The sequence below is a fragment of the Amaranthus tricolor genome, chromosome 5 (assembly GCF_026212465.1).
Source record: "Amaranthus tricolor cultivar Red isolate AtriRed21 chromosome 5, ASM2621246v1, whole genome shotgun sequence".
Taxonomy (NCBI): domain Eukaryota; kingdom Viridiplantae; phylum Streptophyta; class Magnoliopsida; order Caryophyllales; family Amaranthaceae; genus Amaranthus; species Amaranthus tricolor.
The window spans coordinates 20,343,598-20,360,103 of record NC_080051.1 but is presented as its reverse complement, the minus strand read 5'-3'; the positions used below and the strand labels follow the sequence as shown (position 1 = coordinate 20,360,103).

Genomic DNA, 16,506 nt, shown 5'->3' with positions numbered 1-16,506 from the left:
TCATTGATTAAAAGACTCTTCATACTCAAAATGGTCTGGCTGAATCATTGATTAAAAGACTTCAATTAATAACAAGACCATTATTAATGAGGTCGAAATTGCCATCATCTGCGTGGGGCCATGCAATAATACATGCATCGTCATTGATAAGATTGAGACCAAGTGCTTATCATAAATATTCACCACAGCAATCAGTGCATGGTCGAGAACCAAATATATCACACTTGAAAATATTTGGATGTGCAGTATATGTCCCTATTGCGCCACCCCAACGTACAAAAATGGGTCCACAAAGAAGGATGGGAATTTATGTTGGATTTGAATGCCCATCAATTATCAAATATTTAGAACCAATGACTGGTGATTTATTTAATGCTAGATTTGCAGATTGTCATTTTAATGAGACAATATTCCCATCCTTAGGGGGAGAGAAAGTGGACCCAAGTAAGAAGGAAATAGATCTCACATGGAATGCAATGCATTTGAAAATATATGATCCAAAAACGAATGCTTCTGAACAAGAAGTTAGAAAAATTGTCCATAATCAATATATTGCAAACAAATTACCTGATGCGTTTGTAGAAACAAAGCAATTGATAAAATCATATATTCCTGCCGCAAATGTTCCGGCACGAATTGAAATTCCCACTGATAACAAAGCCACTGAAAATGAATTTATTGCACGCCGGAAGCGTGGAAGACCACTTGGTTCAAAGGATTTGAAATAAAGAAAATTCAAAAGGTTGAATGAAATGGCAAATGTAATCAATATTACTTCTTCAATGAATTGTAAAGAAACAAGTTTTGGAGATGAGGATGAAAATCTCAGAGAAGAAGAAAATAATGATATCAAAGATAACAATGAAATTTCGATTAATTACATTTCAACAAAAAGGCAAATAAATCGAAAGAATGTTATTGTTAATGATGCACTTGCTCATTCAATCGCCACCGAAATAACACTTGATGAAAATGATATGAAACCAAGAACGATACAAGAATGTCGGCGTAGGAATGATTGGCCAAAATGGAAAGATGCTATTCAAGCGGAATTAAAGTCACTTGAAAAACGAGAAGTTTTTGGACAAATTACCCAAACACCAAATGGTATAAAACCGGTCGGCTATAAATGGGCGTTTGTAAGAAAAAGAAATGAAAAAGATGAAGTGGTTAGATATAAGGCACGACTTGTAGCACAAGGTTTTTCCCAAAGACCAGGGATTGATTATGAAGAAACGTATTCTCCAGTAGTAGATGCAACTACACTAAGGGGGTGTTTGGTAAAGGTTTTTTCTATATAGATAAGGGATTCAATTAACTTATAAGCTTACTTTTTGTTTGGTATCAAATTTGGTTAAGCGAATCCGTTACTTAAGGGTAACAAATAACTTCATTTTGTTTCCTCTCATTTAACAATGGTAACAAATTCTCTTTCTTCCCTCTTTCTATCTTGCTAAATTCAGAAACTTCGGTACACTTCTATCATAACTTTGTGTTTATCACCTGCACTTATGAAAATCAAATTTCAGCCCATGTGAATAATTTAAAATTGTCATGGTATTATTTATTTATTTATTTATTTCAATTATTCACGTTATATTACTTAAATACCCCTTGACCTTTCGGGTTGACTTTGACTTCCGGTCAACGGGCTTTTTCTAGATTCCCCATTTTCCTTGAATGGCCCATGGGCCAGTTACCCCTAAAAACCCTAACTCCCTACTCTTCCACAATGCATGGTTCTCCTTATTTCAAGATTGATAACTGCCCACTACTCCCATGTTAGTCCTCCTCCCATTACTCCCATGTTAGTCCACTTCTCCTCAGAGATAACTTCCCTTCCTCACCATTATAAATAGGGACAGCCATCAGAGAGGAGGAGACATCTGAAAAATAATCGACAAGAGCCTTACTTATTCTCTACTTCCTTTTCAACACCATTAGCCTACCAAAATTCAGTAACATCCACCGCAATATCTTGCATTCAGTTTATAATCACTCACTACATATTATCATATCCACGTTCTAACTTGAGCGTCGGAGGGGTTTTCCGGGAGATCACCCCCCGGACAAGGCTAACGTGTTGTTTCGCAGGGATTCAAGTCGCTTTCTTCCACGAGTCGCTCCTCTTGATCACACTTCCACCTATCTCCAGGTATTTTAAGTGTCTTTTGCACTTCCTCGTTTCATTTCCGAAACAGTTTGGCGTCGTCTGTGGGGAAGGGATAAAAAGTCATGGCTCCTAAGAAAAATCCGACTCAAACCGCCACCGTGCATAGCACAGACACAGACACTTCTGCAGGTCACGCTAATAATCAAGCCGTGACTCGCCGTGATCTGGACATGCTAGCGCGGAACCTCACGGCTACTTTCTCTGAGCAACTCCGCGCCGTCATAAATAATGCTCCTACTCAACAACGAGTATTAGAAGATATGGCGGATCAAATAAAAAACTTGCGGGAGCGAATCGAACCCCATCAGGAGATACCAAAGTCTCATGAATCTCAAGATGGGAACTCGAGGACGTCCCACTCCAGTAGACGCAATAAGAAGAGGCGGGAGAGATCTAGAACCTACCCGAGCCTCAGCAAAACAGGTCTGCGAGATGGCGAATCTAAAACCGCCTCTCGAGACGTCCGCACCTTCCTTGAGAGCAAGAAACAAAAGACGTCTGAAAGCGTCCAATCGTTGGTGGATAAAAGGAGGGAAGAAAGAAAGCAAGCCCAAGCCGTGGAGTCTAGCCGCCGCATCACCATGCCGCGGAATGAGGCCGGCAAAAGTAGCCTTTCTGGAAAACTTGTACCCATAATCTCTCCATTGGCACCGGAGATACTAAATACCCCCAGTAATGGGAAGATAAAGATTCCGAACATGGCGGCCTTCGACGGAACGTCCTGTCCGGAGGAACACCTGATGGCCTACAAAAACTTGATGTTGCTGTATACCAATGACCCGTCGTTGTGGTGCAAGTTCTTCCCGACTACTCTTACGGGAGTAGCACTGACATGGTATACCTCCCTTCCAGGAGGAAGTATACACAACTTTGCCCAACTAGAAGAGAAGTTCCTGGGCCACTTTGTAGCTTCCAGAAGGCAGGAGAAATCAAATTTTCATCTACTCAGCATCACACAATTGGAAGGGGAGTCCATATCATCCTATCTAAAAAAGTTTCATGAGGCGGTGCTGGAGGTAACCGATTTGGAGGAATCGGTTGCATTAAACGCCCTGATCAACGGAATGAAGGCCCAACGGCTGAAGTTCCAGTTGGTCGAAAGTCAAGTGAAGACATACGCGGAGGCCATGAGGCAATGCCAAAGCTATGTCACGGCCTCCGAGATATGTCAGGCACATGACCCAAAAAGGCGAAAGTCTGAAAAGAAAGATGTCGCCTCCTCCCATCAATCTTTATGGAACAGAGAGGAGCATTCGTCAAGGAGGGACAGGAATTACATGCCGCGTCGTCCAGAGCCCCCGTCAGACATGGAACCTCCACGATCCCGGCACGTATATATCGCGGAAAGGGAGTCCAGGACGCGGAATTTGCTAGACGGAGGTAACAACCCGATGTTCAATCGAAACAGGAAGGACATTTTCTTCGCTGTTCGAGATAAGTTGCCAGCTCCACCTCCTACTACCACTCCTTCCGATAGACGCAACTACAATCTGTGGTGTGATTACCACAAAGAGCACGGCCATACTTTGGCCCAGTGCCGCGAACTCAAACGTTTCCTACATCAATTGGCTGATGAAGGAAAACTGTCGAGGTTCGTTAACCGAAGGGACTATGACGCAAGAGGAGAAGCAGAAATAAGGCAGTGGAATCAAAGACGCGGATCCCCCAAGAGGGATGAGGCAAGGCGTGAAAGTTCCAACACACAAGGAACTATCAACGTAATTTTCGGAGGATACACTGAAGAATATCCTACCATTCGAGCCGCGAAGGATAGCGTCCATACTCTGCTGAAAGGACCTCTAAAAACCGTATCAAAGGGACCGATCATGAGATTTGATGCCACTACTTCCCAACTGTTGCAACAACCACACACTGATCCTTTAGTGGTTACCATCAAGATTGGGCAAATGATGGTGAGGCGAGTATTGGTGGATACCGGAAGCACAGCCGATCTTATAACGATGGAATGCCTAAGAAAAATGAAATTCGAAGAAAAGCACCTGCAACCCCTTGATAAACCTTTGATTGGGTTTGGAGGAAACCAGGTCATTCCAATGGGAACAATCATACTCCCTGTGCGAGTAGGGGAAAGAAGCGGAAGCAGAACAATGCCCGTGCGATTCACGGTGGTAGATCTGGCGTTCCCCTACAACGCCATCATGGGACTCCCACTCGTCAACAAGATCAAAGCGGCAATCTTCCCTCACCAACTCTTGTTACAGTTTGAGCAGGACGACGGACAAGTGGGCATCCTCAAGGGAGACCAGGTAATGGCCCGCCGATGTCTCATCAACACCATGAAACGAGGAACTTCCGTCATCCCTTCTAAAAGAGGAAGGGGAAGAAAAGTCTCCTTCCGTCATGAGTATAGATGGACTATAACCCTTATTCATCAGTCTCAATTTCAACTAAAAGCAGCGTTAGTCAAATTAGAATATAGCTCTCATTCATTAGTTACAATTGTTTGTCCGTGACAATTTCAATTTCAATATAACAGAAGTTTCAACATTTTATTCATCATCCAACGTCAAGTTCCAACGTTTCCAATTATTCAGTGTTATATTCTACTTTCTCATAATTATCTAGTCTTCAAAATGAAGAGTTGTCGGACGTACTCGACATCCGTTCACACAGCCTTAAGTTATTAAATATCCGACACCTACTGAACTTCCTTATTGCAAATCTTGCTAAAATCAGTGTTTTCCATAGACTCGGCAGAAATCAGTGGCATCTGTAAAGTAGGATCCCGAAATGGGTCTTAAAAGCTAAGAACCTTGGGATAAATCCAAGTATGAAAGGATTGCTCACTTCGTCTGACTTATAGACGTGACTGGTCAGTTGCCGCATCATCCATACTAGCTGTGGAATGTGTTGAGGTCACGTCATCCTCGTTAACGTTGCACTTTATCACAATTCCTTCAAGCGCTGATCTAAGTCACGACCAACATGGTAGGCACCAACACGCCCAATCCGTGAAGTCGACAAATCGGGCCCCTTATATTTGCTAACGGAAGCGTTCACCACACATCCGCGGAAGTATTCTGTTTTCCACGAAGTGCCCGACAATTGCAAAAAGTAGTTGAGGCTTCTGAATTGAATCTTTAAAACTTGTGAAAGATATCACGAAGAAGCTGCAATGGCTATAGATTTTCGAGAATATTGGTCGTGTCTGCAGAGTCTATAAGTCGGACTCTATATATGACCAACTTTCTTGCAAATTTCCTAAGTTATGAAGATTCCGCAATGAATCCATGCAGGTATTATTTATTCCGCGGCAATGTTCTATATAGCTGAGATCAATTGCCTGGGTGTTGCCCTACAATTCCTATAAGGCATGAAAAATTATTGTGAAAGATGTCCGTGTCATCGATAAGTCGGACCCCCAAAGAAGGGTCAATATGCATAATTTTTCTTATTTATTTAGCTGTATCCGTGGAGTCGATAAGTCGGATTCCGATTAGAATGGAAATATAGACAATTTTTCTAAGTACCTAGACACTTGAATGTGTCCGGGGAGTCAATAAGTCAGACTCCCAAGGTGTGTGAAGATGTCGATAATTTCTCTAAGTTATCAGGCTTCCTCATGAAGCCGGAGGATCGATAAGTCGGACCCTTATTTAGACCCAAAAAGGTAAAAACGTTGGGAAAAATCTAAGTATGAGGATTGTTCATTCTACCATATGACTTATAGATGTGGCGGATCTTTTGCCGCATCACTCGTGATAGCCGCGAAATAAAAATGAAGCCGCGTCATCCTCCTCAGCGTTACAAACCCCTACATGATCAACTTCCAATTTTTCAAAGTTCCAATAAATCCGTGCTCATTGTGGAAAGATTTTCGTATTGTCCGTATGGGTGAAGACGCGGACCCTTACATTTATTCCGCGGCATAAAAAATATGAGGCTTGTCAAGAAGAGAAATCTTTCAAAGTATTTGTTCATTTCGCGTCATAGAAGAATAAGGGACTTGTTAAGACGAGAAAAATTGTGAGTATTTTTATTGTTCCGCGATGTTGATAAGTCGGACACCCAAAGTGTGTGAAAATATTGATAATTTCTCTAAGTTATCAAATTTCCTATCGACGCCGTAGAGTCGATAAGTCGGACCCTAAATTACACTCCAAAGGAAATATAAAAAATTCTAAGTATGGAGATTACCCGTTCTACCTTCCGACTTATAAATCTGGTGAATCCTTATTCCGCGTCATCCAAGATAGCCGCGGAATACAACGAGGCCGCGTCATCCTCCTTAGCGTCATATGAACAACTTCCAATTATTCTAAGTATTCTTATCCTCCCGTGATATCAATAAGTCGGACCCCCTTTGGGGGGTCTTGTTCCAAAAATATTCTAAGTGTTGGAGCTTCCGCGGCATTAAAGTAGCACAAACTGGGCTAGGAGCATCAAATTATAAAAATCCGCGACATGCTACATAAGTAGAAGGCTGTCTCTCTTGGTTCCAGGTGCTGCATGTTAAATTGGAGGTCGCGGCATCAAACCTCCACAACTTCATTTTTTGCTGCTGGAAGGTAGAAGCTAAACTGGAGGAATTGAAACATTAAATGTCCGTGCAAAATGTTACATGTTGGCAATGTTGTCTCAGTTGGTCCCAAGTACCGCACGTTGTATTGGAGGACGCGGGATCAAGCCCTCATCTCTACATTTTTGCTGCTGTATGGTATGGACGGCTGGGGCTGTTATCCGCGGCTTGAGTTATTCTATTCGCTTTCCTCTTGGATTTATTAAAAAAAAAAAAAAGGAAAAGAGAAAAATAATAATAATAATAATAATAATAATAATAATAATAATAATAAATAATAAAATAAAATAATAATAAAAAACAAAAATTGGTGTGACCCGCATAGTAGACAAGTCGGACCCCTATTGGGGGCGATCTTATCTCAAAAATTCTAAGTATTGGAGTTTCCACTTTCCACGGCATTATAGTATTATAGGCTGGGCTGGAGTTGCTGAAATATAAAAAGCATGCGCGAAATACTACATATGGATGACGCTGTCTCAGTTGGTTGGAATGCCTTTGCTATGCTTCTTTGGTCGCGGGATCGAACCTTCACCCTTACATTTTTGCTGCCTGGTGATATAAGACAGCTGGGCTACCTCACGGCACGCTACAAGCCGCGAACTTCGGGCGATTTATTCCGGGATGTCAGGTAAAGATTCTTCGTGTTAGCCGCCAAGTCGACAAGTCGGACCCCATTGTGTGGGTCCAAACTCGAAAATATTCTAAGTATTGAAAATAGTCACGTCATCCAAGTATTCAAAGCTAGGCGGGAAGCATCAATTTAATTATTAGTCCGTGCAAGTTATTACATAATAGCAAGGATGTCTCGGTTGGTCTCAAGTGCCGTCTGCGGTACTAAGGGTTGCAGGATCAAACCTCCATAACTACATTTTTGCTGATTGTGTGATACGGATGAAGGGAGCTATTCCGCGGCATACGTCAAGCCGCGGCTCGGTTGGCATTACTCGTTCCTCTCTAATTCGGAGCGTTTTTCACGATGACTTTAAAAAGGCTATAACTTTTTCGTTATAACTCGGAATTCGACGTGTGAACTGTCGATTCGAAGCTTACGAGCCAAATTTTCCTAATCCGTCAGAAGGTTTGCCAGATTGTGGCCGTATTACTCCTCATGAGCTTTCGAGTATTCTCTACGATCATGTTTCTTCATTAAACCAAGTCCGACGGACACGTATTTTTTCCGCATAAAGGAAGATGTTTCTGATTGTTGGGGCTATTCCTCACATCATCCTTCATGCGTGGGGCTAAATGTCATGGTATTATTTATTTATTTATTTATTTCAATTATTCACGTTATATTACTTAAATACCCCTTGACCTTTCGGGTTGACTTTGACTTCTGGTCAACGGGCTTTTTCTAGATTCCCCATTTTCCTTGAATGGCCCATGGGCCAGTTACCCCTAAAAACCCTAACTCCCTACTCTTCCACAATGCATGGTTCTCCTTATTTCAAGATTGATAACTGCCCACTACTCCCATGTTAGTCCTCCTCCCATTACTCCCATGTTAGTCCACTTCTCCTCAGAGATAACTTCCCTTCCTCACCATTATAAATAGGGACAGCCATCAGAGAGGAGGAGACATCTGAAAAATAATCGACAAGAGCCTTACTTATTCTCTACTTCCTTTTCAACTCCATTAGCCTACCAAAATTCAGTAACATCCACCGCAATATCTTGCATTCAGTTTATAATCACTCACTACATATTATCATATCCACGTTCTAACTTGAGCGTCGGAGGGGTTTTCCGGGAGATCACCCCCGGACAAGGCTAACGTGTTGTTTCGCAGGGATTCAAGTCGCTTTCTTCCACGAGTCGCTCCTCTTGATCACACTTCCACCTATCTCCAGGTATTTTAAGTGTCTTTTGCACTTCCTCGTTTCATTTCAGAAACAAAAATAATATATTTTATATTTTTTAAATCTAGTTTTCAGTAGTAGTAGACCCAATAATGTAGTGGAAAATTAAAATTTATTTTTGTTTTATATTTTTTAGGTTTGACTTTGTTTGTTGTAAATTGTTGTTCATCAGTTTGATTACTATAGAGGCAAATAGCAAAATGATGGGAAACAATGTGTTTCCCTTACCTAATTATACCAAACAACTAATTACAATAATCCTTATCATTACCGTTACCCTTCTTTAAGACTAACTTTTTCATTTCCTTTCCACTTTTTATACCAACACCCTATAAGATTCTTGATAAGTCTAACTGTCTCAAACAGTTTGCAAATGCGACTTATGGATGTTGTGACCGCATATTTATATTGTTCACTTGATACAGACATTTATATGAAAGTCTCTGAAGGACTTAAGTTGCCAGAAAACCACCAATCACGAGAAATGTTTTCCATAAAGCTGAAAAGGTCACTTTATAGACTAAAACAATCTGGAAGAATGTGGTATAACCGTCTTAGTGAATATCTGCTGAAGGAAGGATTCAAAAATGATCAAATCAGTCCTTGTGTATTTATTAAACGGACTCAATCAGGATTTTCTATAATTGCAGTTTATGTTGATGATTTAAATATCATTGGAACTCCCAAATAGCTTGAACAAACTACAAAATATTTGATGAAAGAATTTGAAATGAAAGATTTTGGGAAAAGAAAGTTTTGCCTTGGATTACAAATGGAGCACTTAAGGGGTGGAATCATTGTGCACCAATCTAACTATACAGAAAAGGTCCTAAAAAGATTTCATATGGACAAAGCTCATCCGCTGAGCTCTCCAATGATAGTGCGATCATTAAAACCAAAAGATGATCCATTTCGACCTTGTGAAGAAGACGAGAAGATTCTTGGCCCTGAAGTGCCATATTTAAGCGCAATTGGAGCTCTGATGTATCTAGCTAATAATACAAGACCTGATATTGCTTTCGCTGTTAATTTATTAGCTAGATATAGTAATTCACCAACAAAAAGACATTGGAGTGAACTAAAACATTTGTTGCGCTACCTTCGAGGAACTAAAGATCTTGGACTATTTTATAGATCAAAGCAAGATGCTACTCTTGTTGGATATGCAGATGCTGGATATTTATCAGATCCCCATAAGGCTGAATCACAAAATGGATATGTATTCACATATGGAGGTACTGCAATATCTTGGAGATCCACGAAACAGACACTGATAGCTACATCATCAAACCATGCAGAATTGATCGCCCTTTATGAAACAAGTAGAGAATGTGGTTGATTAAGGTCAGTAATTGGTCACATTCAAGAAGAATGTGAGATAAACTCGATAATAAATTCTCCAACTGTAAGTTTTGAAGATAATACCGGTTATATTGAACAAGTTAATGAAGGCTTCTTTAAAGGGGATAGAACCAAACACATAGCACCAAAACTTTTCTTTGCACATGACCTCCAGAAGTACAAAATAGTAAAAGTCAAACAAATTCAATCAAGTGAAAATCTTGCAGATTTATTCACAAAGTCCTTTCCATCAAAGAGATTCGAGCAACTTGTATATAAAATTGGAATGTGTCATCTACGAGATATCTGTTGAACTCAGGGGGAGAATCATATTTACTGCACAATTTTTCCCTTCGTTCAAGTTTTTATTCCATTGGGTTTTTCCTGACAATGTTTTTAATGAGACAGTATTAAATAGAAATATTGTAATAATATTTTACTCTTTTTTACATAATTAGAATGCATTCAAGGGGAGTGTTGAAATATAGTGTGAAAAGTAATTAATAAATTTACCCTAATGTGAATGCATTTAATGTAATTGTAGATGAACTTGCCTATAAATATGGAAGTTCACCAATGTAAAAATCCCACTAATAAGTAAAAACATCTCCATCTTCTAACTTTTACTCGTTATACTTTCTTTTATGTCTGTAAGTTATAACAGAAATGAAAATTTTTTGGTCTTTTTTTTATACAGGTAGGTAACTAAAAAACAATAATACGTTAAGCAAAAAACGGTACTCCTACTTTGTAATATCAATAGGTCAAAAGAACAGACGAGAGAGGAAAAATCCTACAGTTTTTTTCTCAAATTCAACTATCTAAAGATCTAAAACCAGAAAAACCCATTAAAAATAAGTTCTGTTCTTTAGTATTCATCAGAAATAAGGTAAAATGAAAAATCCAATGCCCTGCCATTAACTTTTCTTCTTTTGAAAACCAAAGTTGAGTTCTACTTTTGGGTACTGTTGAAACTTTGAAAGATCTTAACTTTTTGATATTTTCTGATTATATTTGCAGATGGGGAATATTTCAGGAGGTGGGCATGGAAGGAGAACGTCAAAATCAATGGATGATATTGATATTGAGATTGAATCACCCAGAATTAGACTTAAAGATGGAAGATTGTTGGCTTATAGAGAAACTGGAGTTGCTAAAGAAGATGCTAATTTCAAGATCATTATTGTTCATGGATTTGGAAGCAGCAAAGAAATGAGCTTTTCTGCACCTGAAGTAAATTATCAAAACTTTGTATTTTTGGATCTAATTTGATTAGTTTGATTAAATTTTGGTATGTGGGATGACATTGTTGATTGAATGGATGATGTTGGGAACTGGGTTTTTGATTTGATTAATCTAATTGTCTTGAAATTGATAGTTATACTATATGATAGCAACTCAGCATGGTTGATTTTTTTTTTTTTGACAAACATTTTTCTTTGGGTGAAGGGCCATCAGAAAGAACATTCTTTGTTGTCACTATAATAAGGATAAGATTTTGTACATGGCATATAACATAGTCCACAACAATTAACTTAAGAGCTTTTGGTTGAGTGGCATTTTGACATGGTATCAGAATTCAGCGTGATAAGAGAATACAGGGTTTGAATCTCAACCCCTTTCATTTATAAAGTATTCCGCGAGAGGTATGAAGAGGGCATGCATGCATACTTCTAACCCAAGGATTTTCATTTGAGGGGGCGTTTTAGAGTATGTAACAAATCTAATAATCTGGGACTGTATAAGCTTTTGGTTGAGTTGTTTCTTGACAACAACACGTGACCACGCCTCCAAACCCACCTAGTTGGGAGTGACTTAAAGCATTGGGTAGCGGAAAATGTTAAATTGGTGTAGAAAAATATAGAAAATTCTTTTTTTTTTTCCAGTGAGATGAATATAGAATATTTTGTTAGTATTTATTTTCCTGGGTTATAACTTACAAGAACAAATATATGATCTTTTTGATAAGATTGAAAGATATTCTGGGTGGTTAGATTGTGTGTCAGATTGAAGTTCAAATGTCTACTTGTTCATATGATTAGATATAGGTGTAGTTTGTCATTGCTGAGCTAGCATATTCCCCAGCTTGTACTACTTTTTGTGATCCAGGAATCAAATTTTGCTTAGCAAATGGTCCCAAAAAGGATGTCCAACTTTTGAGCAAAAATATTCTTGTAGTATTAGACACTATATGTGGCCATTCTAACATAATTCTATATTTAATTCGGTTTTAAATTCGCAAGTCACTTAAAATGAGCCCAAAACCGACCATGATTCGCTTTTTTTTCTAATTCGTGATTCGCAACGAAATTAGTAAATCATGTGAGAGAATAACTCCACATTCATGATACATTTAGCCGACCTCATATTATTGGGATTAAAACTTTGACATTGTTGTTATGATATAGTTATTTCTTTGTTTGAGACAGAATCATTTTGATTTACATTGATTTAGTTTTCAGGGTCTAATTGAAGGCTTGAAGATATATATGCTGCTATATGATAGAGCAGGATACGGAGACAGTGATCCTAATCCAAAAAGGTCACCCAAATCGGAAGCACTAGATATTGAGGAACTCGCAGATCAGTTAGATTTAGGACCCAAGTTTTATGTGATTGGTGTGTCATTGGGATCATATCCGACCTGGAGCTGTCTCCAGTATATACCACACAGGCAAGTACTCTTTGCACACTATTTCATTCTGTATGCGTGAAGCCATAATTCAGGTCCGTGGAAAGTCATCCTATAGGCACGAAATAAGTTTCCCATTTCCCATTTCCCCAGTCCCATTAGTAATATGTGCCTAAGTTTGGTTGTTTTCATTTGAATATTGCTTACGCTAACTTATTGGAACTTATCCAAACTTGTTGGAGCGTACATCTGAACTTATATTTTCTGTCAAATGAACTTAGATTGGCTTTATCTGAAATTACTGGAAATATCTGAACTGGTAATCTGGTACTTCCGAGACTTACTACTTAGACTTGGGTAATAGGAACGACTACGATTTTTTGAAACCAGTTAAGCTTGATTTTCTCTGGTACTTCCGAGACTTACTACTTAGACTATGTATGATATTGATGCAGGTTGCAGGGTGTAGCATTAGTGGCTGCTGTTGTCAATTATCGTTGGCCTTCTCTACCCAATAGCGTAGTCAAAGACGACTTTAGAAAAGGTCTAGTAAAGTTCGCTCTTTTCGTTGTGAAACATTTGCCTGGTTTGCTGTACTGGTGGATGACCCAGAAGTGTTTTCCTTCGACCAACGTGATGGAGAAGAACCCTGTATTTTTTAATGAAAGGGATATGGAAGTTCTCAAGAGAACTCCGGGATTTGAGCTTCTCAGCGAGGTACGGTTTTATGGACTACTTTTTGAATCAAATACAATAGATACTCTAATTTTTTTACGCACTGATTTTGACGTTAACTATGACCTAAACCACCTCGGATTTACGTACATTGCTTTGTATTTGCCCCTAACATGCTCTCATGGGGAAACTAAATGCGACAACCTCGAGTGATAGAGGGGAGTACTCATAAGAATTATCAGAACATTTTATGATATTGCGAGATGGGTCCAATTATCTTTAATGTTTGGGATCCAAAAATTCTTATACCAGATACTCCTCACTGCCTTTGAGTTTGCTCCTTTTGTGAATGTGAGAGCTTTTTGCTTCTAATGCGGCAAACTCAAAAGGACAGAGGGATTAATACTAGTCAGATTGCAACTCAAACGGTGATCCCTTTTGAAAAGATTCTGAGGTTGTGTAAGCTTTCAAGCTGTATTGTTTTGAACAACACTGGGCCTTAACTAAAAGCTTAAGTTGATGGCTGAGGCCCCAGGATATGCTTTATACTCTTACACGCCCCCTCACACGAGAGCCCTTTGGGCTAGAAGTGTGGATGCAGCACAGTCCTTCCCCATACCTGGCGTTAAATATTACACTTTAAATGAGAGGTGGTTGAAATTTGAACCCGTAACCTCTTGTCACGTTGGCTCTGATACCATGTCATGGAACCAACTCAGTCAAAAGCTTATACTTATGGTTGAGGCCTCAAGATATATTATATACTCTTACATCTGAAAGGGTTGTAATGATTATGTGATATTGTCATTGTCCTTAACCCCTACCCCTTAACAGAATAAATTGGAGAACAAAAGTGTGTTTGAAAATCTTCGTCGTGATTTTATGGTGGGATTCAGTAAATGGGAGTTCGATCCATTAAAAATGAGCAACCCATTCCCCAAAGATGATGGAGTAGTTCATCTATGGGTAGGCTTAGAAGACAAAGTTGTTCCTGTCGAACTTCAAAGACATGTAACGGAAGAGTTGCCTTGGATCAAATACCATGAAATTCCTCATGGTGGCCATTTGATAGTATATGACACCGAAGTCTGTGAATCAATATTAAGATCTCTCCTACTCAACGAGGAACCTGTGAAATATACACCGTTACCTGGTACTCCATAGCGCCTAGCAGCATCTTGATTCTTTTTTCGTTTTCACTACCGGTTTATAGTCAGTGGCACCCATTCTTATCATCTGAACTGGTGATGCTTTGTGAAGAAAAAAGCCAATGTGTTGTAGAAAGAATGCACTTGATTTTTGTAATTCATTTGGTTTGATAAATCTGGTAATTCTTTCTTGATTCTTATTCTAAAGCTTAATGCTTTAACTGAAGAATTGTCTTAAACTCCTCTGTGATTTGTGTATATTGTTTCACAGGTAATATTAATACGCCATAGCTTCTTTTTTTTGTTATTTATGCTTCTTTTAATTGTTTGGTTGATATCAATTTAGGGTTGGTTTAGGTCGGGTAAATTCAGGTGTGTAAATCAAAAGTTGGCCTTAGACTGAATTTATATTGTGAAAATTTGAAGAAAATAAGCTTATTTGGGGAAAAAAATTCCCAAAATTAGATTCGGACATATTTTCCAAAATAAGCGTCTCCTAGTCCAATGCTAAGGTTTGCATGTGTTCGCTGTTATTAATAGCACGCGATTCCGTAAATTGAGTAAAAAAAAGTAAGTCAAGTAATCGCCCGCTCTTACTAATAGGGGGCGATTAGGTTGACTTTTGTTGACATTTTTGATTGTCGTTGACTTTGGATGTTAATGGCTCCTTGTTACTAACAGCGGACGGTTGCTTTCCCATATACCCTAATCTAAGCTTTTGTTCGTATATGACTCGCTATTACTAATAGCGAGTGATTCTTTGACTGACTTTTGTTGACTCAAAATAATTAATGGCTTGCTGTTAGTAATAACAAACACAACCAAATCTTAGTATTGGACTAGGAGGAGTTTGTTTTGGAAAATTAGTTTAGGAGGCGCTTATTTTGGAAAATAAGTTTTCTCGAAGTTTATTTTGGGAATTCCTTTCCTAAGTAAGCTTATTTTCTTCAAATTCTTTTTACATTGTTAATTTTGATATGGATAAAATCGATTTTGGGTTAATTTTAGTCGGGTTAAATATGGCTCAGGTCGATTATAAGTGATGTTTAATTTATCTTGGATTATTTGCTGTGTCATCTAAAAAATTTTGGAGTCTTTATGGTCACTATGAAAATTATACAATAAATATTACTGGAAAATTATGAATTATATAGTATTACTGGAAAATTATACAATAAAATCATAAAGCTCAAGTAACAAAACATATAGAGCTTTTTTCTTTATAATGACCGAGCTATTGATGTGATCAGCTGGTCTTGGACGAGACGGCCTTACAATGAAACCATCAATTTGGGCTGGCTTAATTTGTGCGTGTAACAACCTCACATGTTTTCTCTCTTTTTTTCATTTTCTGGGCAATTTTTAATTTTAATCTTAAATGTATCAATTTTGAATTTAAAGGTATCAATTTCAACTTAAAGTAACTTCAAACAGATCAATTAAAATAAAAAATTTTAATTTTGACAAATAAGTGATCAATTTTGACGTTAAATTGATCAATTTCTACCTAAATATGGTTATGTTTCATAATTTGAGAACAAAGTTAATAAAATGATAATTATTTTATCATTCTATGGATGAATTTCAAACAACAAATGAATGGTTAATAACACTATCAATAATAATGTTAAAATATTGTACTACACAATATAAATACTCTTATTCAATGCAACATAATGGTTCTAATGGAACATAAGAGTACTTGTACTATTTAATCATCGATTAATAACAGTGATATAACTCTTTCCTCAACACGTTTATATATATATATATTTGTAAATAGTTCAAATTGAATATGTTAATAGTTAAATTATCACAATTGATGTTTTATGATCTAACTCAATTATTAACGTATAAGTATCAATTATCGTTTTCAAAATAAGTATTCAAAGTCTATAAATATATTGTATATGTTTTAGTTCAAATTGAATATGTTAATAGTTAAATTATGACATATAATTTGACAATGATGTTTCATAATCTAACTCAATTTTGAACTTTCAATCTTCAATTATCGTTTTAAAAATAAGTATTTAAATTGTATAGATATATTGTATAGATTTAGTTCAAATTTAATATGTTAATAGTTTTAACGCATTATTGATAGTTTTATTGACCATTAATTTGTTGTTTGA

The 16,506-nt window shown here is 37.9% G+C and overlaps 1 protein-coding gene across 1 annotated transcript; it reads left to right on the top strand.

Annotated features, from left to right (window-relative positions):
- The first annotated feature begins 10,613 nt into the window (after positions 1-10,613).
- Positions 10,614-15,268, top strand: LOC130812593 (uncharacterized). The gene is made up of 5 exons (XM_057678112.1): positions 10,614-10,805; positions 10,937-11,149; positions 12,379-12,590; positions 13,004-13,265; positions 14,058-15,268. The coding sequence occupies exons 2-5, from the start codon at positions 10,937-10,939 to the stop codon at positions 14,385-14,387; spliced, it is 1,017 nt and encodes a 338-aa protein (XP_057534095.1). The 5' UTR covers positions 10,614-10,805; the 3' UTR covers positions 14,388-15,268.
- Positions 15,269-16,506: the final 1,238 nt, after the last annotated feature.